This window comes from Platichthys flesus, chromosome 9, assembly GCF_949316205.1.
Source record: "Platichthys flesus chromosome 9, fPlaFle2.1, whole genome shotgun sequence".
Lineage (NCBI taxonomy): Eukaryota > Metazoa > Chordata > Actinopteri > Pleuronectiformes > Pleuronectidae > Platichthys > Platichthys flesus.
Window position 1 is genome coordinate 1,479,634 of NC_084953.1, and position 25,712 is coordinate 1,505,345.

At 42.0% G+C, this 25,712-nt stretch overlaps 3 protein-coding genes across 5 annotated transcripts in view; 2 read left to right on the forward strand and 1 right to left on the reverse strand.

Annotated features, from left to right (window-relative positions):
* LOC133961122 (uncharacterized) overlaps window positions 1-1,437 on the forward strand; it is a 71,858-nt gene extending 70,421 nt beyond the window's left edge. Inside the window, exon 6 of the mRNA XM_062396094.1 lies at window positions 661-1,437. Within this exon, the coding sequence (XP_062252078.1) occupies window positions 661-748 (88 nt within the window). The 3' untranslated portion in view covers window positions 749-1,437. The remainder of the gene's footprint in view (window positions 1-660) is intronic.
* A 2,870-nt stretch (window positions 1,438-4,307) lies between these two features.
* gpx7 (glutathione peroxidase 7) lies at window positions 4,308-8,090 on the reverse strand. Its single transcript, XM_062395256.1, has 3 exons — window positions 7,611-8,090; window positions 5,523-5,784; window positions 4,308-4,770 (listed from the first exon to the last, which is right to left on the reverse strand). Exons 1-3 carry the CDS (start codon window positions 7,743-7,745, stop codon window positions 4,607-4,609), a joined length of 561 nt encoding a protein of 186 aa, XP_062251240.1. The 5' UTR covers window positions 7,746-8,090; the 3' UTR covers window positions 4,308-4,606.
* A 266-nt stretch (window positions 8,091-8,356) lies between these two features.
* On the forward strand, window positions 8,357-25,480 carry tut4 (terminal uridylyl transferase 4). 3 transcript variants are annotated; one of them, XM_062395252.1, is made up of 30 exons: window positions 8,357-8,696; window positions 10,742-11,289; window positions 11,378-11,529; window positions 12,151-12,267; window positions 12,381-12,558; window positions 13,040-13,128; window positions 13,226-13,277; window positions 13,603-13,672; window positions 14,567-14,693; window positions 15,002-15,121; window positions 16,911-17,105; window positions 17,228-17,402; window positions 17,494-18,014; window positions 18,449-18,599; window positions 19,060-19,146; window positions 19,391-19,494; window positions 19,600-19,657; window positions 20,178-20,281; window positions 20,366-20,455; window positions 21,003-21,116; window positions 21,213-21,290; window positions 21,418-21,595; window positions 21,675-21,722; window positions 21,972-22,054; window positions 22,180-22,295; window positions 22,621-22,775; window positions 22,885-22,982; window positions 23,377-23,935; window positions 24,703-24,870; window positions 24,967-25,480. In XM_062395252.1, the coding sequence occupies exons 2-30, from the start codon at window positions 10,824-10,826 to the stop codon at window positions 25,053-25,055; spliced, it is 4,542 nt and encodes a 1,513-aa protein (XP_062251236.1). In that variant the 5' UTR covers window positions 8,357-8,696; window positions 10,742-10,823; the 3' UTR covers window positions 25,056-25,480. The 3 variants fall into 3 exon arrangements, with proteins under 3 accessions (XP_062251236.1, XP_062251237.1, XP_062251238.1); XM_062395253.1 differs by having other exon boundaries at window positions 23,377-23,557; XM_062395254.1 differs by having other exon boundaries at window positions 23,377-23,470.
* Window positions 25,481-25,712: the final 232 nt, after the last annotated feature.

The window sequence follows — 25,712 nt, forward strand, 5'->3', positions numbered from 1 at the left end:
TACAACAACCACTACCCCATCTACAACAACCACTACTCCAACTACAACAACTATCCCATCTACAACAACCACTAAGCCAACTACAACAACAACTACCCAAACAACAACCACTACGCCCACTACAACAACCATTACGCCAACTACAACAACCACGACCCCAACAACAACAACCACTACTCCAACTACAACAACCACGACCCAAACAACAACAACCACTACCCCAACTACAACAACCACTACCCCAACTACAACAACCACTAACCCAACTACAACATCCACTAACCCAACCACAGCTACCACTACTCCAACTACAACAACCACGACCCAAACAACAACAACCACTACCCCAACTACAACAACCACTACCCCAACTACAACAACCACAACCCCAACTACCACTGACCAAACTACAACAACCACTACCCCAACTACCACTACCCCAACTAAAACAACCACTACCCCAACTACAACAACCAGTGGCCCAACTACAACTACCACCACCCCAACAACAACAACCACTACTTCAATGACAACAAGCACTACACAAACTACACCAACCACTACCCAAACGACAACAAGCACTGCCCCAACGTCATCAACCAATACCCCAACTGCTGCTGCCACCACATACACAACAACCTCTTCACAGGCAGCTACAAATACAACAACCACTGCCAGTGATGCCTGTTGTGTCAGAATAGGAATGCTGCATCTCCTGATTGGACTCCTCATTTTCATCCTGTTTTAGATTTCAGGATAAAAGTGGATGAAGCTTTGAATCCACTGGAAGGACTCTGAGAGAACCTTTAGTTCTCTCAGAGAACCTTTTTATTTGCTGCCATCTTTGGCTGGTAGTCACACAGATTATAAAATACCTATTTAGTCAAAAGGGGATAGTGTCTGGGTGAAGTTGAAGTGAGCTAAGTCAGCACCAATGATATAGACGCAGGCACACAAAACTTTAACTTTTGTTCAATTTATTAGCCTTAATTTAAGTGAAACATAAATATCTTCACAGGATCATACTCACTGATGATTTCTTCACAAATCTGTGTTTATATTTGAAGGCGACTGAATACTGTTATACATTTGACCTTATTTAACTTTTTTTGCAACTTGTACAACTATGATACCTTATTTAAAAATATTATAATACTAAATTGTTTAATAATATGTGAATCAATATACGTGTGAAATTCTAATCAAATAAATACCATTGTTTATTTTAATTCTCTCAATTAATTAATTAATTCACTGCTTTTCTTTAGTCTTTTGTCATGGTGAAAATGTAGGAAAAAACTTATTGTGGTTACTCTTTTGTATATGACATAATTTGCTTTCACATTAAATTAAGGCCATAAAAGATGGGAATGATGATAAATGTGTGTTATTACACAAAATAAGAAAATATTTACTGCATTATATGTTGTAATCATTCATTAAACTACTTAAAAAAACATCTTCATTACTGCTGCCAATCTTCTTCCTGATAAAATCATATCGGGACCAGCTTCTTCAAATAACAATTTTTAAGTTTTCCCAGCTGCTTTAGTAGAGAAACCTTTTCTATTCTAGATATGGACATAAATACATAATTTGAATACATGTATTTGAGATCGTCATTTTTTTTTTTTTTATTATGACAGCAGCAGGATGTGTCACATGCTTCTGCTTGCATGGGTGAAGCCGGAGTTATGCCCAAACACAGCTCAGACAACGACTGGCAGTATAGCAAAAGTTTTCTAATAATTATTCAATGATGATAAATGGTTTTGGTACAGGAAGTCTTGAGGGATGGAATGGCTGAATTGTGGAGCGACAGCAGAGGAAGCCCAGTGGCTCCGCAGGAAACTGTCAGAGAGGAAACAAGCAGGACAGACAGGTGACTAACCAGCTGGCTGATTAGTCACCTGGGATGAGCAGGGACACAAAGTGGAAGCAGTTTGAACACAGCACGAATACGAAGCAGGATTTCAAGCCAATGCTGTTGATACTACTGCAAAATGTCTAATCTGGAGGTGAGAGGCGTGGAGACCACGGTCCATACACACACACACACACACACACACACACACACACACACACACACACACACGGCAGCAGGTGATTAGAGGTGATGACCCTTGGAGGGAAACCCCACACACTCCCAGATCTGCACCAATCACACTCACACATACTAGGCATGCCACACATATCAGGGCTCATTCATTCACACACACACATACAAACACACGGAGGAACGGAGGCCAGGGAGTGGATCATGACACCCTCCTCTTCTAGTGTAAAATAAACTTTATTCATTTCGTAAAAACAACAATGTAAAATTGTTGAACTTTTAAGAATTTGGTACAACATTTGCTCGATAAAACTGGAGATTCAGAATCAGAATCAGGTTTATTGGCCAAGTAAGTTTGAACAAACCGGGAGCTTGACTCTGTAAAGTGGCTCACAGGTGCTTACACAGAATACACATCACAAAAACAAACATAACAAAACAAAACAAAGCAAAACAAAACAATACAAACAGTCCGAACAGTGCGACGGTCTAAGACAAGAAGTGCAGGTGTGCATATTAGAATTATCCAGTGAGGGTGAAATAAGTAAACATAATTAAATGTAATTATAATGTATATTATATATAATATAATATAATTTCGGGAGTAACTGTTGGTTATTATAAGGATCCAGAGTTATTGCACAGTGTCTGAGTGGGTTGGCTGTTCAGTAGTGAGACGGCGAGGGGGAAGAAACTGTTTTTGTGTCTGGTGGTTTTGGTGAACAGAGATCTGTAGCGCCTACCAGAGGGAAGGAGTTGGAAAAGGTTGTGTCCAGGGTGAGAGGGGTCTGCAGTGATCTTTCTTGCCCGTTTCCTGACTCTGGATATGTACAGGTCCTGGATGGTGGGCAGGTTGGCACCGATGATCTTTCCTGCAGACCTGACTGTCCGTTGGAGTCTGTTCTTATCCAATTCAGTGGCCGATCCAAACCAGACAGTTATGGATGTGCAGAGAACAGACTCGATGACTGCAGTGTAGAACAGGATCAGCAGCTCCTGAGGCAGGTTGTGCTTCCTAAGCTGGCACAGGAAGTACAACCTCTGCTGGGCCTTCTGACTGTATTTATGTTGGGTTCCCACTTCAGGTTCCGGGAGATTGTGGATCCCAGAAACCTGAATGATTCCACAACCAACACAGTACTGTTGAGTATGGTGAGGGGGTGCAGTGCTGGGGGGCTCCTCCTGAAGTCCACTGTCATCTCCACGGTTTTAAGCGTGTTCAGCTCTAGGTTGTTGCGACCGCACCACAGGGCCAGCTGTTCGACCTCCCGCCTATATGCAGACTCATCATTATCCTGGATGAGGCCGATGACTGATGTGTCGTCTGCAAATTTGAGGATTTTAACAGATGGGTCTCCTGAGGTGCAGTCGTTGGCGTAGAGGGAGAAGAGAAGTGGGGAGAGCATGCATCCCTGAGGTGCACCAGTGCTGACTGACCGGGTGCCGGATGTTATTTCACCCAGCCTCACCTGCTGCTTCCTGTCTATCAGGAAGTTTGTGATCCACTGACGGGTATATCACGATGGGAATGCTTCATTTGTTGATTGGATTCCTTCATTTCATCCTATTTTAGAATATGATGAAGGAACTATGAAGCCACCAGATGAAGTCTGATGTCTAAATATGTAGACACAACTCTAATTTAACTTTAATGACTTAAAAAATGTAAAAAGTGTAAATTCTTGAATTTATTCATCAGCTTTAATTTGACTGGAACGTTTCCAATTAAAGTGGAAGTTACTAACTTTTCCTCCAGAACTTGTGTATTTCAAATGCATTAAAATCTTTACCGGATTCTATCTAATTCAATATTTTGCTGAAGATTCTACAAATACTTTATATAAAAGACATTAGGGTAACAACATTTTTGGTTTAAATGAAAGCCACTATTGGTATAGTGATATTTATGTGGTCAATCAGTACAGGTGCAAGATTTAAATCTAAATCAAAGCTCAGTTAAGTTTTTGGGAGAGCTTGAAAACCAATATTGGGTCTTTATAGTTTTAATTGTTTATATCTATTAAATTATATTTTCCTTTGCTTAAGATGTTAATAAAGTGTGGTGGTGACGCTTTCATATGACTCAAATTGGACTTTCAAATTTAAGGAAGGTAAAACAACATGTAAATGAGTATAACTGTATGTAAAATTACAAACTAATGAAATATTTGCTGCTTTATATATTGTATGGGCTTTCTATTAACAATCAGGTTGTTCTTATTTTGTTTTCCAAAAAGTAATATAAATAAAGAAAGGTATCAAACATTTATTCCACAAATCAGACATAAAATCCACATGACTTACAAACAGGGAAACAGGGGTTCCTAGGCATATAACCGCACTTTCTAAAGTCATGCACCTGATACAACTTAACATTGACTTGTAAAAACATAGTGGTGTTACATCAGTGCTTTCTGAAAGCAATTAGAATTTGCCATTGCTTTATCATATTAAACAGTCAGATTGTACAACCAACATACAAGCTTTTCCGTTTGTTCGTCTTGTTCGTATTGAATCTCGTTCTGCAAAACACTGTGTTGAAACAAGGGGTTAAAGCTCTTCTTTCTTCTTTAGGATTATCTGCCGCACCATTTCAGCTACTTTAGGTCGGATTTCTTTCACAGGCACTTTTGGTCCCCATGTGTCAACCACTTTGCCGTTAACGTCAATCAGATACTTCCAGAAATTCCAGTCAGGTTCTTTTCCAGAAGCCTCTGCAGAAAGTCAGAGAAGAAGAAAATAAAGATTTAAAAACATTCTTTGCTGTATATTACATTGTCTTCCTAACGTTGTTGTTTTCTTTTCCCCCTGAATTGTATTTCTTACCCAATAATGGTGACACCACCTTGGACTTGTTTCCAGCATTTTACAAAACTTTAGATCTGTAGACATTTGGTAGATTACATCCTCAAGAGACGAAACCGTTTTATTATTTTTGCCCTTTTTTCAGAGCTTCCAAGGACGTTATGCACTTTTTCAAATATATTAAAAAATGTATTGTTCTAAAGCTTTGAATCTTCCTTTTTTCTTACATCACTAATCCCTCACATATGTTGCTTTCCCACGATTCCTTTAGAATTGATTATCATCCGTTATAGAAAGTAAACAGGGTGTGAACGTGGGTGTACCATCATTGGCACTTAAACATTCATTCCTTTTGTCTCTGCTATTGTTTGCTGACTCACAACAAACCTCTTCTTCCTGCAACTCCTATTGCTGCACCTAAACTACTACACCTTTGTAGGAACCAGCCCAAATAAACACTTCTCATATGGTAAACACTTTGATACTTCCTCATATGATGTCAGTACAGTATGTGTTTCGTTTTCCGTGTCATACTCATTCTTGTCACTTGTATGAGATCCACCAGGTTCCACTGTCTTTCATAGAACCCTGGTTGACTTTCAGGCTAATTTGCTTCATGTGATTTAAGAAAGAACTAACACCAGCATGTCATGTCACTCACCGACCAGGTACTTGTAGACATTGTTGGCTCCAGTTCCGACAATGGAGATTTTACTGAACAGGGGGAAGGAGACGCCGTAGACTCTGCGCACAAAGCTGTCAATCTCCTTGTCGCTGCCGGGCTCCTGCTGCCCAAACTGGTTGCAGGGAAATGCCAGCACGTTGAAGTGATATGGCCCAAAGTCCCGCTGGAGCTGCTGCAGGTCTTTGTAGTGTTCCTCTGTGAAGCCACATTCACTGGCTACATTCACCACCAGGGACACCTGAAGCCACAGAAACTGACTGTAAAACTAATAGTGTCACCAAACACTGTGTGTACAGAACATGCTCTGCACACGTCATCCATTTGTTTGTTAGCATGTGTTTTCAGATATGAATAAATGTCAAACAAGAACAGTTTTATTGGAGCTGCAGTTTAAAACCACACAATACTTTACTTACTTGATTTTCAGTGATATAAAACAGACAAACCAAAACTGTTATTAATTATTAAAGGTTGAGTGTGGAGAATTTGGTGACATCTAGTGATGATGTGTCATGAGATGAAACACACTAGTGAAAACATCACTGGGATTATTTTATCTTCAGTTTCTGCCAGTAGATCCCTTTCACCTAAATCTTACACACTGGACCTTTAACTAATAACTGAATTAATGTGTCTAAAACTGCGATGTGTCTGGAAATCAATTATTTTCATCTTTCGATGATAATGGACAAGAACGATGCTTCTTTCATCTAATACCACTTCCATGAATACGTATTCGTTTTATTTATTGATGTTTACCTGTTTATCCTACATGTTAGTGCAGAGGTCATTGATGCACCTCAGGACAGACACAGCACAGAAACTGTTAGTGCAGGTTCCTACATGTTACAGCTTCATGCTTCAGCACAGGAGAGTTTGGTCAGAAGAGCAGCTCATCACAGATAAAGTCAGTTTATGCTTTCTCTGATTTTATTGTCTCTCAGTCTGAACGAACGCTGACAGACTGGTGATACCATCATCTTGGGAAGCAATTTAAAGTCAGACAAATCTGAAAATGCATCCTGGGATTTAAAGGAAACATATTCTGCTCATCTTCAGGTTAATAACTTTAATTTGTGTGTTTATTTGTGATCATGTGACATCACTTTATATACACTTCTTCTGACGAGGTGTTTCAGGAGCTTGTGTGTGGAGGAGAGGAGTTCCCTTTACCACAGAATATATAATTTAATATGTATGTTACACTAAATCACAAATAGGAAACACTATATAAGAAGTGCTTTGAATACTGTGACTAACTTTGTGGTCATTGGAGATTCTGGAACCATGTAAGGTCAGTCGGGAGGATACAATTTTAAGATTTATGAAAATGTCAGGTAGGAGAACTTCTGCTCTGTAAAATAAATCCTGTGCTGCCCACAAATTTAATACTTTCTCTATTTCGTTTATTGTGATGGGTTTCTCAATTGTCTTCTAGAATTCTTTTAAAAAAAGCGTTTTGATTTTAAGGGAATAAATCCACAATTTAGTGTTAATTTTAAGAGAATATAGTACGAATTGAAAGAGGACCCCCCCCACACACACACACACACACACAAACACACACACGCACACAAACACAATTTTAAGAGTTACATTTTAACATTGGAAAACAACGAGAAGCAAGTCAATATTACAAAGAATAAAGTCACAATTTAACGAGGGGGGAAATGTAACATTAAGATAATAAAGGCGGAATTTAATGATAAAAAAAGTTTTAATATGAAGTGAAAAAGGTTGCAATTTACCAGGATAAAGGGAAACAGCTAGTTTTAGTTAAGTGGCTCCTGATAAACCCAGAGAACGCCGTTTTTCTGTGTTTCTTTCGTAAAAGGCTTCGGTACCTGCTGTGAACGGAGACTCTGCTGCTCAGGCCTGATGCCACGTAGACCTCCGGGGCTGCATGATGGGACATCAGCTGTTCCTCTGTCTACAGGGTTAGTTACTACAGTCGGACAGGAGACACGGAACAATAAGAAGTTCCCATGCAGAGTTCATTCATGCAAAGACTCGAGACATGCAGAGAGAGAGAGAGAGAGAGAGAGTCAGCTTTATAAGTCTCACCGAGCCCCGGTATTTCTCCAGGGAAACTAACTTCCCTCTGCTGTTCACCACCTTGAAGGTGTACATGTCTTTCTGTTTGCTCTCAGAGAAGCTGAGAACAGTCAGTAGAACGGCGAGAAGCCCGGAGAGCATCATCTTCTCTGGAAACTGCTAAAATCACCATGCACCAGATCTGCAAAGTCCTGCAGGAGCCAGGCGGCACACACACTGTCTATGTGCTGCACTTCAAAATAAAAGCCCCCATTCACTTCCTGTGTACCTTCATCATTTCCCGGAAGCAAAGAACCACATGAGATGGATAAAGCAGGGAAATTAGACCAAAGACCAGGGAAACAAAAGAATAGAGTCCTAATTTAACAGTGAACAGGAGTTTAATATGACGAGAATAAAGTCACAATTCAACAATAACAATGGTTGTAATAATACAAAAATAAAGAAAAAAGTAATAGAGAGAAAGTGAAACAGACGGTCAAAAAGAAAGAGAAAAAGAAAGGGAAAGAGATAGAAGGACAGAGAAAGAAAGAGAAGGACAGAGAAATAGAGAGAGAAGGAGAGAGAGAAAGAAAGAGAAAAAGAGACGACAGAGAAAGAAAGAGAAAGAGAGAGAAGGAGATAGAGAAAGAGAGAAGGGGAGGGAAGGAGAGAGAAAGAAAGTCCTTTACTACACAATTGTCCTTGAACGCAGCGCGCCTCTTTAGCACCACTGTTGCTCCCAGCATGCAGCGCGTTGGTGAACTAACATGGCGGCGGTTGTTGTGAGCGGGGCCGTGGAACCAGAAAAACAAGACGAGGAGCAGACGCGCGGAGGAAGTTAGAACGTGACACCGGAGCAGCTTTCCGGCGTTACCGGGACTCCTCTCCCGCTCCTGCGGGTCGTGTCGGCACCGTGCGTTCCTCCTCGGTGTGTTTAACCACTCGGTTCCGGGACTATTTGTTATCGCAGCCGGACTGGGGCTCGGCGGCTAACTGCAGCTAGCTCCGCCGGGGCAGCTAGCGGAGGAGTCGGCTGAGCGGAGAGCGGAGAGCCGCCTGGGTGTCACCAGGAGCCCTTCACACAACGCAGGGGATCCACTGCTGGTTTTAATGGTGAGCGTTTGTTTGAGTCGGTTCTCTCAGTGTGCTGTGGTTTGTGTCAAAGTCTGCCCCCCCCCCCCACCCCCCACCCCCTCACCTGAGCCTCACTCGGCTCCGACACCTCCAGTTACCGTCTACTTCCCCATCAGTGATGGGATGTAACAAAACACACTGACTAATAAAAATGTACCTAAAATAATATAATAGTCCTGAGTAATTAAATCATCAGTAAAACGCAACAGGAAATTGCCAGAGTGAGCCCATGTAAAGATGTAGCAGGGGAATGTGTGGAAGCCTCACAGAGAGCGAGAGGACGTGTTGATGTTTCTGACACGTGATGGATGTGAAACTGGTAGAATATAAATATCTCAGGATGAAGAAGAGGAGCCGTACACGTAGAAGATGAAGACCTCAATTAGGAAAGACGAGGAGATTCCAGATCTTTTGGTGATGAGGGGCGACGCTGGTGTGGATGAACTGTAAACAACAACACAACCGATTGTATCCAGACCCACTTTTACAGAGCTCATGTGGGAGAAATGCTAAAGAGGCTTTAAGAAGTTCCTTTTTAAAATCAGTTTTGAGTTCAACAATTTGACTGTAGCACACTTTGAAGACATTAGAGTTAAAGATCAAAAGATGATGATGAATATCAGATAAGAGTTCAGATTTTATTTCCTGTTTTTTGACTCTTTTGTATCACGGTTTTGTGTGATACAAAAGTAAAGGAGCAGTTTGTCTTAACGTTACTTTAATTAAAACATTTAAAAATGGGGTTGCATAAGCTTTGCCTGTCAAACTGTCAAGCCTGGGACCCCCTGACTTCACCAAGCTGTGGTATCCTTCATTAGTGAAGCTTTCCACTGCCTCTTCAGTCCAGCCTCCTCTTCAGGAGGTGAAATGCTGCTCTGTTGTGTTCAGCGACTGACTTGGCTGCTCAAGAACCTTCCACTTTTCCCCCTGATGAAGCCCTTTGTTGTGTTAGTGGGTCATTGTCATGCTGTTGATGAACTTTGCGTCACTTCTGCGTAAACTGGCAGACAAAATGCTTCTGCAGACTTGTGAATTCATTCAGCTGTTCCCAGCGAGAGTTTTATGTGTAAAAAATTTGAACACAGTTCCAGATATGACATCACATCAAGCTTCACAGAAGAACTTTTTCTTGGTCTCATCGGGTCAGAACACTTTGTTTTAGAGCCGTGTGGCTCAGCTCCGTCCCTCTTGGCAAACTTCTATAAGGATTTACAATTATTTGTGCAGATGAGTGGTTTGAATCTTGTGGTCCACCATATGCCACGTCCATACCAGTAAGTTTTTGTTTGAAACTGGCTCATTAAAACTAACACACTGCGAATATGAGGAGGCTTCCAGCACCCAGGCTGAATCCAGCATGCAGACAGCCAGCGCTTGTAGAGCACGTCTCAAAACCACACCGGTGTTACTCCTGGAGTGACAAGACTAGTAAGAGATGGAAGGACGTCACCTGGCAGGATAGGGTTCTGCTCCCGAAATGGGAAAATAAATTAATACTGTGATATAATCCCATCCCTATGCAAACATTGACAAATACAGTGAAATACATTTAATGTTACTTTGAATAAAGAATTGGATGAATTCTTCAACACACCTTGGGAAATCTGTATTTCTGCTAAAAATTTAAAATTATTATTTATCCTTTCATCTGATTTTGATCTATCAAGTGGCGATTTAGCTTTTGAAATATAACAAATTCTTAAGGAAAATCCAGCTTTCATATTCTGGAGGTACATAGCTGAGCCACAAAAAATGCAAATACACCACTATTTTCAAAAAACATGGATTAACCAAACAGGATTTATAGAATAGAATGGAGAAATGTTTTTGTTTTCTCTAATGGATTTTATTCTTTATACGTTTGTAGTAAAAAATCTTTTAATAAACTCTTTACACTCACTGTATGTTCACTTGTGTATTTGTATTTGTATTTTTCTCCAACTGAATTGTTCTAAATGCTTTGTGTTGTGTTTGTCCCACTACTCAGATTGATAGCCCTGGTTTATTGTTTTTTTTAAATCTAGATTTCAGGTGGCCGGCCTGCCTGGTAATCCTCAGCGTGGTGTTGACTCCACCAGGGACAGCAGCAGCAGCTGGACAGGCGGGATGGATGAGTCCATAGGTCCAGTAAAATCCGTCAATCAGACTCAGAGAGGAGCCAAAGCTTTGTCCAGCGAGAAGTCCTATAAAGAAGCTCCTGCGCAGAGAGAGGGCCCCAAACCGGCACCTCGCGGCAAAGAACACCTCACCAGTGTGAAGGATGACCAGACTATAGGGAGCCGTGGGCCAGGCAAAGGCACCACAGACACTCCCCAAGAAAAGAGGAGAGGACGGCCGCCCAGGCAGAATAGACTGACTGGAAGAACAAGTTCTGGAGAGAGAGGCAAAGGAGCAAACTCACAGCAGCAGCTGACGTCACAGGTTCCCGACCCCAGCGCCTATTTTTCTGCAGACAGCAACCCCTTAGCAAACAGAGAGACCACCTCTCCTGTTGTGACTGGTGCACCTGAGGGGGGGCTCGCAGGGCAGGGCAGGAGCTCCCTTATAACTCCTGCAAAGGAAAAGTCCCATGGTAGGTTTGCACAATGATTTTCCTGAGATGGTAGTTTCCTCATCACCAAATGTTGGTCAAGTAAACTGCATGTTCTTGGCTGTTGTAGGGGGGATGAAAGCTGCAACATTGATGCATCGGTCTGATGAGGCCACAGAGGTGAGACCCACCGTGGAGGAAAGACCCCTGACAGAGCAACAGCTGGGCCTCCGACAGGCAGAGGAGCGCCTCTACAGAGACTACATCCACCGACTGCTCAAAGTTAGTAACTCATCCATGTATAGAAAACGCCTGGGAGGCATCGGGTGTCTGTCAGGGGACAGTTGGTCTCTGTATCGCATAACTGTTCTAACTAATTTAGTTAAAGTCAAAATTGGACAAAAACAAAGTGACTATGAAATTCAAATATCCACGTATGATTGTAAATAAGAATGGTTCAGCTTACACGCATCTTTAAAAAATTTTCAGACTTTCACATCTGGGGAAAATACAATTGCAGATGTGTTTGTTTTTAGAAGAATCTTTCAACATCAGCTCATGCTTATTCAGGTGCATATTGCAAAGCTGGCCTCTTCCTCAAACATGTCTCCTTCTGAGTGAGCCTTGGTCAGCAGCTCTGCAGGAACATCGTCTGGATCAGAATCTTTTTCAGTGTTTTCCATAATGAAAATCTGCTATAATCTGCTTTAATATCTCTCCCATTGCTTTGGTCGTCAATCATCGTCTCAAACGCTTCTTTAAAGTCTTTTTAGCAGACTGAGATTCCTGGAAAATGCATTTCCTTGTTGATGGATATGATGTTGATTGTCTGGATGACAAAATCTACAAACTGTGAGAGAACATAACAACTGATGGTTTTTGCTTCTTCCTCTTTTTTGACAGCAGTCCCCCGAGTATCCAAACTATCAATACTTATGCAAGCTCTGCTCTGTGCACATTGAGAACATTCAAGGAGCACACAAACACATCAAGGAGAAGAGACACAAGAAGAACATCATGGTACGATTTTATATTGTACTTTGTGTTGGCTGTCCTCGGACTTAAATTTTGTTAATGCTCTTCGGAAAAAAAAAAAAAGGTTTAGGATTGAGGTATTTATATTTTGTGTCCAGGAAAAACAGGAGGAGAACGAGTTGCGTGCTCTGCCGCCCCCCTCCGCTGCCCAGCTCAGGGCTGTGGACGCGGCCGTGATAGAAACAGCAAGACAGCATGGGATCTCCGAGGAAGACTTTGAAGTCCGGAAGGCTGTGGTCTTCAAGATGGAGGCGATCATAAAGAAGCATCTCTCAGGTTTCAATGACGTGATGTCGTCCAGCTTTGTCTTTATAGTGTTAAAAAGGAAGTGTCTTGACGAATGTTTGAATTTAAAGTCTTTCTGAAATGAGACCTTCCTCATCCTCTGTCCGTTTATTCTTCAGAGATGGCAACAGCCGGTGGCAATCTGTCAATCCAGATAAAACCATAATACACTAACAGACGAGAACAAGATAATATCATAAAATGCTGTGAGGTGTAAAACCAGATGATAATGTAGGATTGTAAACAATTCGTATTGTTAGTGTGTTAATACAAGAATTATTATAAAAATATATAAAGTGATGTATCTATAAAACAGTCCAAGATGTATTAAATAAATAAATAAATACACTTAATAAAATTTGGTTCTTGAGGTTGCCTCTAGAAGTTTCCCTGTACTCTGCTGCCCTCTTCAGGATGACTGTTCATCTGAGTCAGTGCATATTTCCTAAATATCTTTCCCTCTGTTTTGCAGCTTGTTGTCTCCGTCTCTATGGTTCATGTCTCACCAGATTTGCCTTCAAGTCAAGCGACATCAATATCGATGTGACGCACCCTCCCTCAGTGAGTCAGCTTCTAGTGTTTCACGAAACAAAGAAAGTGTTCTCTGTAATAACACATGTCCATCATTCTCACTCTCTAATTACTTCTTTCCGTCCAGATGACACAACCTGAGGTCTTGATTCAAGTGCTGGAAATCCTCAAAAGAAGCCGTGAGTGCTTTCGTGGTTGCGGTTAAGACATCAGATTTAATTACATGTTCATTATATGCTGAAACCGGCTCCTCTTGTTGGTCTGGATTTCATGAGGTTGCCTTGTATGTGTAAGCTGGTATTTGCAAGGTGCATGAAATGTAGACACAGCAGAACATTTTAAAGATGCATTGCTTAGAAATTCATAATCTACGTTGATCTTGTAAAAGAAAAGTTATCCTTTAAGACCGTATCCATAATTATTGTCCGAGTTGTTGCAGGTAATTTTTTTTTTTTTTTAAACCGTTCTGAAGTTCATTTTCACAGTTTCTTTTCTTCTCTTCAGCGGAGTTCTCTGAGGTGGAGTCAGATTTTCACGCCAAAGTTCCTGCAATTTTCTGTCGGGACGCAATCAGGTGAGTGTTGGTTTCAATGCACCGATGTACATGGTTTCTGTTTATTTTTATTTGTATTCTCATATGTTTAATTCGTTTTCATACTTACCAAGAAAGGGAGTTTACTTAAGTTTTAGTTTGCAGTATGTACCTGTCATATTATAATTGTTATTATAATAATGAATTTGTTTTCAACTTTAAAATTGATGAATATTAAAAGGACATTTTATGACTACAACTTGGTCACTACTACAGGGATCCTCAAAATATTTACCATAAGCTGAGAGGGTCACGCTCCTTAGGTCGCATTCAGGAAAAATGACATTAATGCCCCGACAAGGAGTTTTTAACTGGTCATCAAATGGTCTTATTTCAATATTTCTGCCTCTGTATGAACTAAAATGGCAAATTAGACAACTGGGGAGATATGAGGAGGGGAAAGTGTGGTTTTCTGTACCTGAATAAATGTATTTAACGCTCAACGGTTTTGTTCAATCAGTTATAATATTTTAAAATAGAAGATTTTCTATATTGTTAGAAAAGTCGCAGAGATCAACAACAATGAAAAGTTTCTTGTAAGACCTTCAACAATGAGAAGCATTAAGTTAACGTCCAGAGTCAACAGCCTGCTACTGCCACACGTGGGCAGTAAAATACAGAATTAACTAACAAGAACCAGAAGCACTCTATCAGCCTTCTAAATATACTAAAGAAAGAATTCCATCTTTATCAAATCAGCTACAAAAAGGAATTACTACTTCCTCTGCTCATACCCCACCCTTCCACCAAGTTTCCATGATATCGGTTCAGCAGTTTTAGTTTATTCTCGCTAACAGTCTTACAGCAATGAAAACATAACTCCCCTTTAATAATGTCTCCAGCGTTTCATTGCTGTCTTTCTTTACCTCCGTGCAGCGGCCTGATCTGTAAAGTGAGTGCAGGTAATGACATCGCTTGGCTCACCACCAATCACCTTGCAGCCCTGGTGAAACTGGAGCCCCGATTGGCCCCCCTGGTGCTGGCCTTCCGCTACTGGGCAAGGGTAAGGCAGCGAGCGACTGACACCTAAGCAGAAATAGAAAGGATAAAAGTATTCAAGTGGGTTTTAGTGTTTTCTTATTTTCCTGCACATTGCAGCAAAGGCTCAACGTCTGACTTCTTTTTTAAACTTGTTTTTAAAGAGTCACTCAATGATACTTGACACGTTGGATTCCAAAGGAGGATACTTGACTTTTTACATTCAGAACACTTAACAGGAAAGAAACAGTGAAATGTGTGTAATATGTCTTAATATCAACAGTATAAAAAGTGATTATTTTACAATTGAACCATTTGTTTTTATCTCTGCAGCTGTGTCACATCGACTGCCAGTCTGAAGGTGGCATTCCCTCGTACTCCTTCGCCCTCATGGTCATCTTCTTCCTGCAGCAGAGGAAAGAGCCCATCCTCCCCGTCTACCTGGGCCGCTGGGTAGGTGAAGTGTGGCACTCTCCTCAGCTTTTGTTTTTCTTTCTCTTTATTATTCTTAAACAGTAGCTGAAAGTAGAGTGATAACAGGAAATGAGGAGGGAGTAAGATGGAGACTGACACCACATCCTCTCGACGACTCAGCGTTTCTTCTTTTTTAAACCTTTTTCTAAACACATAAATGAATGAGAGGTAGAGACCCAAAGAATGAGGTTTTAAAGAGTTCAGGGTAGAACCGCTGCTCCTCTTTGAAAAGGGTCTGTTCGATTAGTTCAGGCCTCCTATCAGGATGCGGGTTATCCCAACTGGTCGGAGTCGCAGGGGTTGACCCAGAACTCCCTGGAGGGACATATCCCAGCAGGCCTGGATCCCCTCAGCATTTGTCACATTTAGTTGCTCATAGACAGACATACAGATTTAAATGGAAAAAAAGTGTAAATATTTGTGAATTTATCTTCCTGGCTGCATACTTTATAACTTCTTCGTAACAGCATGACATATATTTAGGGCCGTCGTGCTTGCTCTCCAATATTTGTGGTTCATGACCTATTTCTAAATGTGATTTTATCTTCAAGACGGGTGGAGTTGTTTTTTTGATGCCTCAGGCTTTGGTGTGACGAGTTCCTTGTAGTGAATTAGATAAACATCCGACCACTGGTTCACATGAATAGCATCCCGAGGCTAGAATGTCATTCTGTGGTTATTGTCATGACTCCACCCGGGGAGTGTCACAGCTGCCTGTTGTGCTGGTTAAACCGGACGGATCGGGCGATTCCCACGTGAATCAGTAGCTGCACTGAACGGTATCTGCAGAGAATAATGACAATAGTGAAGCTAATTCAGGATATGAAGTTTCTGAATCTAATTAATCGTTTTTTTTTTGTATCGATATTTACGAAAAATGCATCACTTAAATAATTCACTGCGATACACAGGGTTTAACTGCTAAGTGTTGCTGCCCAGTAGTTTTATAGTTTTAAAGGACAAACTCCTTTAACGTCCGAAATCGATCTCAGATTCTTGTACAGATTTAGAGCTTAATGTCAAGTATTGCTTTTGAATAATTTAGTATAATTATAGACTATTTTCTAATTAATAACCGGCAGCAGCGGCACCATTAGTGTGTCATGTACAAGTCTAAATATGGAAGGAGGAGCAGGTTTATCCCGTCTGTCGAGTCTTCTGAAGGAGCTACCTGCATGAGCCACACTACTTAGAATGTGCCTGCACCTTATCATTGTCACAAATCTGCAGTGTTATTATAGTTATTAGAATCATGATCACAAGTCCTCTTGTTTATGGGCAGGAGCTTAGGTTACATATTTGTCATTTGTTAATTTTTAATTACCTTTTTAGAAAAATCAACTTGAAGAAACTGGAAGCCAAAGCTTCCTTCAATCAAATCCACTAAAACTAAATGACCATTTTCAGAATCGATGAGGTGGCTACACTATTTTTACCTGAGCCAGTGAAACTAAAGATGCGTAAGACTTGAGCTGCAGAGCGATTTTATCCCTGTGGCATTTAGTGATAGGGTAAAGTTATCAGTATGATGTGCGTTAGTACATTGGTATCATTTTGGTTCTGACTTTTTTTTTTTCAACCAATTTCAGGATTTACATTCTGAGGAAATTATTCTGCTTGTTGTGGTTTTTAAATTGTTTATATGATGAAGTAATATTTTTTACATTGACTGGCTTTGGAAGCCTTTCACTTTTCTGTCATGACGAGACTGGCTCATGTTTTTTTTACACTTCCTCTCTGATAGCTTGACTTTCTTTTGCGTTGTCAGATCGAAGGCTTCGATGTGAAACATGTGGATGAGTATCATCTAACTGGAATTGCGTTGGACATGTTTGTGCGATGGGAGCACAGACCTCCGAGCTCCACAGACGGACGAGGGGAAACCAGAAACGAGGCCAGAGGAGGAAGTGGTTCCAAACCGGAGAAGAGCAAACTTGATGATTCTCATTATTCTGAGGGTTTGGTGAGTCACATACAGCACACGCAGTATGAGGGTTTATAATGCTCATCATACTTTATGAAGGACTGTACTGATTATTCTTTTTAGTCTGCTTTTAACTAACCCTCAGTTACCTTTCCTCATAGACCCGTTTAACCTTAGACCTGGGTAAAGATGTGATGTTGGGCCAGCTGTGGTTGGAGCTCTTGCGTTTCTACACACTGGAGTTTGCGCTTGAAGAATCCATCATCAGCATCCGCTTAAAGGTTCTCCTCTCTAGAGAAACCAAGAACTGGCCTCGCCGCAGGCTCGCTATTGAAGGTAAGAGACCTCTCTGTTGGAAATTTCATCTATAAAGGCTTTAAGAAAAAAACAGAACTTCACTCTGAGTCTTTGTCCTTTTCGTTTTCAGATCCGTTTGCCTTGAAGAGGAATGTTGCACGAAGCTTGAACAGCCAAATGGTTTTCGAGTACATCCAGGAGCGCTTCCGCTCCGCTTACAAATACTTTGCGTGCCCTCAGAGACGGGGTCACCGGGGCCCTCAGAGAAGCAAAGGAGTCAGCAAGCAAGAACTGGAAAATAAACTGGAAGGAACGGAGAGGAAGGAGGCCGCATCTGTGAGCAACGAGGAAGACGAAGAGAAAGGTGAAAGAAGTCAGAGGGGGCAGCAGAGGCTGAGGGAGGATGAGGAGCCTGAGAGCGACGATGGAGATGGTTCTGATTTTACCAAAAAGAAAAACGAGAGGACTTTAGATGCCAGCCTCATGGACATGGTTCTCAATGAGGGGAACAGACCCTCCCTCCCCCCCAATGGCCTGCTGGACAGTGACGAGGAGGGGGAGGAGGAAAACGATGGATCAGAGAAGGACGAGAATGTTTCATCGGAGGATCTGCACTATGTGTTTGATAAGATGATTTTCACTGGTGGGAAGGTAATGTTAAACACCATTTTCTCTTTATATAAGTAATATAATATATAAAAATATAAGTCAGCCAGAGATACTGAATTCTGAAAGTTATATTTTATACTAGTGCAGTGGCCGTTTCAAACGGTTTTAAAAATGTGTGCCTGGTCTGTGTTGGTGATGGTTGCAGCTTTTCTTTCTGAAACTGGCAGCGACTGACCTCAGAACCTTGAAGCTGCTGCACATCTGTTTATTCAATGTCCGCTGAAGTTGACTCATTACGCACGACCTCAAACTGGAGAACCAGTTGTTGTTGCTATGAACGTGCTGCATAATCAACCTTAAGAAATGTTATTTTTCAAACAACGCAACATGTCACAATGTTTTTATCAGTGAGTTTTTGTAAATGGTCAAGTTCACAACATTTGGGACTTTTTTTTTTGTCACTTTTCCCCTTCCAGCCTCCTACTGTTGTTTGCAGCATCTGCAAACGAGATGGTCACCTGAAGGACGATTGCCCCGAAGACTTTAAGAAGATTGAGCTGAAGCTGTTGCCTCCCATGAACGAGCGCTTCAGAGATATTCTCGACGGGCTCTGTAGACTGTGCTTCTGTACGTAGGCAACAGGGCAGTTCTCACTCTTCTCTCACTTTATGCTCTCTTTAGGAAAACTCTGGATAAAACCTAAACACGCCATTACAAAACTGATAATTGACATTTTCGTACAAAATGTGATCTCTTCTACTTTTGAGTATCACTGGGCTCAAAAACCACGGAACCAGTTGATTTTATCGAAGAAATTTGGTCAGACTCTTTTTTTAAGTTTAAACCTATTTATTATCCTTACAGAATTGCTGCAGAATTTTTCTAGATTAAATCTTGTCATCTTCAATGTCTTGTTTTTTCTAAATCCTGCAAATACTCCATTTACCACAATTACGATGATGAAAAGCAGACGGGGCACATTTTCGGAACCTAAAATCATTAAATGTTAAATATTAAACAGCTGCTGATACACATTATTTTGTTTGACTGACTTAATTGTCTCTGTTTCCTGCTCTGCTGCTCATAGATGAATTGTCCCCTACACCTGTAGAGCAGCAGAAGAGGGAGCAGATCCTCGTAGGCCTGGAGAGGTTCATCAGGAAGGAGTTCAATGGTGAGCACTGAGGTTGAACTACAGCTCGACACATGATCCTGACGTTCATCTCTGAAGGGAGAACCAGGTCTTTCTTTCTGTGTCTGCAGTGACTTGACTTTTGGACGTTTTCTCCTTGTTTTTGGTGTTAATTTGCAGTTGTTGTTTACTGTTGATGCCTCCTCAGTTCCTTTCTAGTTAGAAGCTTTCCAGCAGTTAACAAGACGTAATGATTCTAAATCTCTTCCTGTGTCTGAACCCACAGATAAAGTTCAGCTCTGCCTGTTTGGCTCCTCCAAAAACGGGTTTGGTTTTCGCGACAGTGACCTGGACATCTGCATGACGCTGGAGGGTCATGAAACTGCCGAGGTAGAGAAAACCAAACACACAACAGCTCCGACATTTCACTCAACTCAACGTTTCCTCAGCGGATCAGAGACGTGACACCGTTTTTCTGACACTTTGTCTTAACAGATGCTGAACTGCAAAGAGATCATTGAAGGCCTTGCGAAGTTGCTAAAGAAGCACACAGGTGAATTCACCGTGAACAAATCTCTACCGCTTCATGAAATGTGGTGAATGTAAAGTATGGACCTGATAGACTGTGATCTCCTAAGCTGCTTTCAGACATGCACTGAACTCTGCAGATCCTCCGCATTTCCTCAGGAGGAGATGAATGTGTAAATGCAACAGTCAGAGTGAGCAGTATAACGTCCGTAGAAAGACAGGAGAATCGAATTTGGGACAACACACGAAAAAATATATAAAATACAAAAGAGAACCAACGTGTAGAAACACAAAGTTGTGTAGAGAGTTTGTGTTGATAAGAACTCACGGCAGTGATCACATGATCTCTGCAGCGGAGTTATGCGTCACCTCTCGTCTCCGTCTGCTTCCAGCTCTCGTCTGAAAAAGGATTTGTTGCTGTTGTGAACCTGCTGCTGTGTTGTGCATGTGTGAAAGGCAAACTTCGGGTAAAGTCCGTACCCGATTCTCTGGACTTTGCCCACAGGTCATGTCTGTAAACGGCTCTATTCTTTCCATCGTCACAGGTTTGAGGAACATCTTGCCTATTACAACAGCTAAAGTGCCTATTGTGAAGTTTGAGCACAGACAGAGTGGTTTGGAGGGAGATATTAGCCTTTATAACACTCTGGTGAGTGAACAAGGTTTTCATACCAGAATGTTACGTGTTTACTGATGAGTGCTGTGAATAAATGTGGATGTTTCACCTCTGTAGGCTCAACACAACACCAGAATGCTGGCTGCGTATGCAGCCCTGGATCCACGTGTGCAGTTCCTTGGATACACAATGAAGGTTTTTGCAAAGGTATGTCAGAGAGGACTAACTGATGTAGCAGCTCTAAGCTCCTCTAGCTGCTTGATGACAACATCCACACTACTCTGTGTTTTCAAGATCCTAACATGGAGACGTTTACTCCTTCATACCAGAACTCTGGTATGTTCAGGCACAAATGTTGACTTTTGGAAGGAAGAATTCCACTTAACTTTGCTGAGGCCCAACAATCCTCTTACCAAACTATATTTAAATGTTCTACATCCAGATTTTTCATCAAGATCCATTAATTGATCAAATGTTGAAAACCCAAAACATTCCTGGAACTGATCCAGACTCACAACAGAATTGAATGGGTTCTTACTTGCATCATTTTTTACTCCTCCACAAAATCTCATGGAAATAAATGTTGTAGTTTTTGCATAATCCTGCTAACAAACAAAAGCTGTGTTGAGTTTTTGATGGTTTCTCTTGGTGCCTCCCCTGGTCAGTGTGACTTGTCTTTTGGGGATGTCCTGTGATTTCGAGGAGCAGTTAACGAGACCTCAGTGTAACTGTCTCTAACTCTCTGTGTCCACAGCGCTGTGACATTGGAGATGCATCCAGAGGAAGTCTATCATCTTACGCTTACATCCTGATGGTGCTTTACTTCCTTCAGCAGAGGCAGCCCCCAGTCGTTCCTGTCCTGCAGGAGGTGTCTGTCACTGATTGATCACTTCAGCATCTGGAATAATCTGAACCTGTTTGATGTGTTTTAGTTTTGAATCATCTCTGTATCGTGGTTTTATAGATCTTTGACGGGCAGACTGTTCCTGAGCGGATGGTCGATGGCTGGAATGCTTTCTTTTTTGACAACATTGAGGATCTGGTGCGTTTAATGAAAACGACTTCACAATGACTGAAATGTACGCACAACGCAGTGTTGTGTTCTCGCCTTCCTGTCGCTCTGTTGCTGTGGAAGTTTGTAGTCACTGTGTTTTGTTGTGTCCACACAGCGTCGGCGTCTCTCGGTGCTGCAGCCGAACACAGAGTCGGTCGGGGAGCTGTGGTTGGGCCTCCTGCGCTTCTACACGGAGGAGTTCGACTTCAAGGAACACGTCATCAGCATCCGCCAAAGGAAACGCCTCACCACGTTTGAGAAACAGTGGACCAGCAAGTGCATCGCGATTGAAGGTGCTGACAGGGTTCCGCTGATTGTCTTCACCTGCTTCAGGCTCGTCGGCCCTTCTCATTCATTTGTTCCTCTCCACAGATCCCTTTGACTTGAATCATAATCTTGGTGCTGGAGTTTCTCGCAAAAGTAAGTGCTTCTGTCCGGCCATGACGACCAGTAGATATTCCCAGCTCATAACGCTCACGTGCAACAGGTTCATGGGAAGTGCCTGCTTGCAAGCACAGTACACACTGGGACATGGCGTTTTTGCACATCAACACCGGCATCCTCGTTTTATTTTAGATTTCTTTTTAAATGCTTTTGATGCGTTTTCTTGTTATAAAACATTTTAAAACTCCCCTTGTCCCTCACGCTGAGTCTTTTTTCCTCCTGCAGTGACAAACTTCATCATGAAGGCTTTTATCAACGGCAGGAAGTTGTTTGGAACTCCTTTCTTCCCCATCCCCGGAACTGAAGTGGTGCGTCTTTCCAAAAAATCTGATTAAATGTTATAATTTAATTCTGTCTGCTCCTCTTCTTGAGGAAACTGATCCTGATTCGTGATCTTAAACATCTGCTCCCTCTCTCCCGTGTTCTGCTGCAGGACTATTTCTTTGACTCCAAGGTGCTGACAGACGGCGAGTTGGCGCCCAACGACAGATGCTGCAGGATCTGTGGGAAGATTGGACATTACATGAAAGACTGTCCGAAAAGACGCAGGTTGTCCATCTTTCACTCAGAGACATATTCCACTCAAAGAAAACACTAGAAGAAAATATACTGAGAAGTATAAATGTTAAAAATGTATATAGTTTCTATATTGGGAAACTTCATAATCATCCTACGATTAATTTAATCAGAGGAAAAACTTCTAACATGAAAAAAATGATTATTTTTAGCTGGTCGGATTTTTACTAACAAGATTATACCGAGTGAATCTAACGTTGGTCATTAATGTGTAACTGCGAACTATCTACTAACCAATAATTAAACTTGAGTTAAATACGTTGTAACGTGTCCCTGACTGTTTTCTTCTCTTTTCCAGGATGAAGAAGAAGGAAAACGACAAAGACGAGGACATTAAAGAGGAGGAGCGCGAGTCGAAGGACAGACGCTGTTTCCAGTGTGGGGACATGGGTCACGTACGGAGGGACTGTCCCGAGTACCGCCACCTCAAACAGAGGCCTGCCGGAGCACCAGGTGACCACAGACTCACAGAAGCAGCCTCACTCATTAATTCAAACATTTTAAAACATCAGTTTAGTTCATTACAATCCCCGGTGTTGAAACCGGTGCCCCCTCTTCACAGCTCCTCACATGGTACGAGCCATGGTGAGCTCTCAGTCCATCCCCATCCCGCAGGCGGCTGCAGACTGTCCTGGAAGAACCAGACAAGCCTCTGAGTGTGTGAGTACAGCCAACAGGATGTCCAAGTTACAAAGAATTATTAAAACACCTTCTCCTGTAAACTTCTGGAGATGTCTGAGTCCATCCAAATACTTTGAAAGTGAACTTCTTGTAAACTGAGTGAAAAATGATATTTCATGGTCCCTTTATGGGAGGTGAAGGTTTAAGATGTTTATTGAGAATGAGCGATAGACAGTGAGGAGATGGTTTCATCAGTTAAGGCTTCACTTTTCAATGCAGCCACTGAACGACTCAAAACTATATTTGTCATAATCGCAAAAAAATCTTCATGAAACTATCAAAACTTTAATTGTTCTCCCGCTGGAAGGATCCAATATAAAAGGTTTAATTTGGTTTAAGCCTCTAATGATTTCTCCTTTCTTCTTGTTGACAGTCGGACGCTCGGCAGACTCCGCCCTTCTCCCCACAGCCCGGCGCTGTCCCTCAGAGCTCCTCCCAGTCCTCCGTCTCCCCTCAGTCCTCCCACAGTAAGACCAGTTCTGCTGGTCCCCCGAAACAGCCCGCTCACCCCCAGCTCCCCCTGTCCCTCTTTGGCTTCCCCAACTCTCTTCAAGGCCAGTACCACCCGGGGGCGCTCACCGCACTGGGGCTTCTGCCCCCCCACCAACACCAGTCCCAGGGGCCGCCACGTCACCCGGTTCACATCCCCTCCACCTCCTGGCCCATCCATGGACCGGTCCTCGCCACGTCCTCTAACCCCGCCCCCTCCCCACCCGGCCTGAAATTCGCTCTGCGCTCTGCGTCGGGGACTGGGAGTCCCACAGGCTCCGGGGTCGGTCCCAGTCCCATGAACCTGAACGACCCCAGCATCATCTTCGCTCAGCCGGCGGGGGGGCGGCTGGGCATTGGTGGGCCAGGACGGGATGGACACTGGCACAACCACATGGCACCACCTGGGTCACTAATGGGAAATGGCACTGTTGTCAAGTCAGGTATTCACGGGTGAACTGTGGCGGCACTGTGTGTGTGTGTCTGTGTGTGTGTGTTTGTGTGTGTGTGTGTGTGTGTGTGTGTCTGTGTCTGTGTGTTTTGTTTCTGTGTGTCTGTGTCTGTGTCTGTGTGTGTTTGTGTGTGTGTGATTCTGTTACTGTACACTAACTCTACGACTCTGAGTTCTGCTGTCATTTACTCAACATTCCATCAGATTCACTCCTTTTTATTTCACCATTTTATATTTTTAGATCTAGACATTAACCATTTTTACAAGAGAGAGCTGGACAAAACCTTATATGTCACATATTTTTTATGAGAATACACATTGTTAATTTACATCAGTCAAATATACACAACAAATTAAGACCTGACAGATATAAACTAATTAAAACATGCGATATTTATCATGGAGAATTTAACAGCTTCAAAAACTAGTGTGTAATTTGTACACTTAACTTTAAGTGACTCGATCCTAAAATACAATTTGTTGTCCAATTCATTTTTGTGAATTTTAACTTGTTGAGAGGTTTATGGATCCTCAGCTGCTGCTTCGAGCTAAAGTGACAAAGCAGATCACATTTCAGTAACTCAACAAATGAACAGATTTTTCCTACGTGGAACTTTACATTCACACAGAAACAAAGCTGAATACAGGTGTTGAGTTGCTTTTTAAAATATTTTCACTCATTTCACACGGGTGAGGATTTGACGAACTTTGTCTTGTTTGTGAGTCAACGAGTGTGTATCTTTCATCCCGTCTCTACAGACTCAGGTCACCCGGCCCAGTTTGTGGGTGTGGGTCAAGGCCCTCGTGTGTGGGAGCACAATAAAACCCCCCAGTACGCCCTGCCTCCATCGTGGCCCTACAGGATGCCCCAGAGCTTCATCCAGGGCAACGGAGGCTTCCAGCCGGGAAAACCCTTCATGCCCCAAGGTCACACATGTTGTTTAAAAACCACCACAGGATGATAATCACTGGTCCTTTGTGGACAACGACCTGACGTTTTGTTTTCATCCTCTCGTTCATCAGGTTCTGTGGTGAATCCAAACCCCAACTTCCCTCTGGTCCCTCACGTCCGACATTCAGTCAACCTGAACTTCCTCCAGCAGAAGAAGTGAACTTTCATTTGAATTAGGTTCAAGGTCACTTAACGCAGAGCGATGTACTCTTTGCATTATTTGATCGCAGGAATTTTTTTAAATGAATTTTATCATTTTTGTACAGTTTTTAGGTTTTACTTTTTGTGTCATTACATTGATTTGTGATACAAATGTCAAATATTTTAATACCCCCGTTTTTGAGGGGGTCCAAAAGTGTTTTTATTTGATGTGTAAAGTAAGCAGGACAAATGTAAACCTTTATTTTTATTAGCTGTATTCATACTTTGCTTGCCGCGAGATGAAGGCTTTGAATAGACGTTTGTTTTAAAACAATCTAACATGTCCCGTCAGTATTTAGTGCCAAACGCAGGGATAGCAAGAAAAAAGGGAAAAATATCAAATATTCAAAAAGCTACAAAAAAATAAAGAAAAAAGCGAAGAAGCTTGTTGTGTCATGTGAGTTCATTTGTTTCTGTAAGTGTTTGTGAAGATGGACGAAGGTCATGAACTCTTCTGCAGTGGTTCACACACCCGGGGTCGTGACCCCCTGGACACAAGCCACAGAAAGAGGGTCGCGACATGATTTGTGAAGGTGATTACCAAATATATATATATATATATAATATATACTCAACATATGTACGTTGAGATCTTTTCCTTTGCCATCTGTGGATC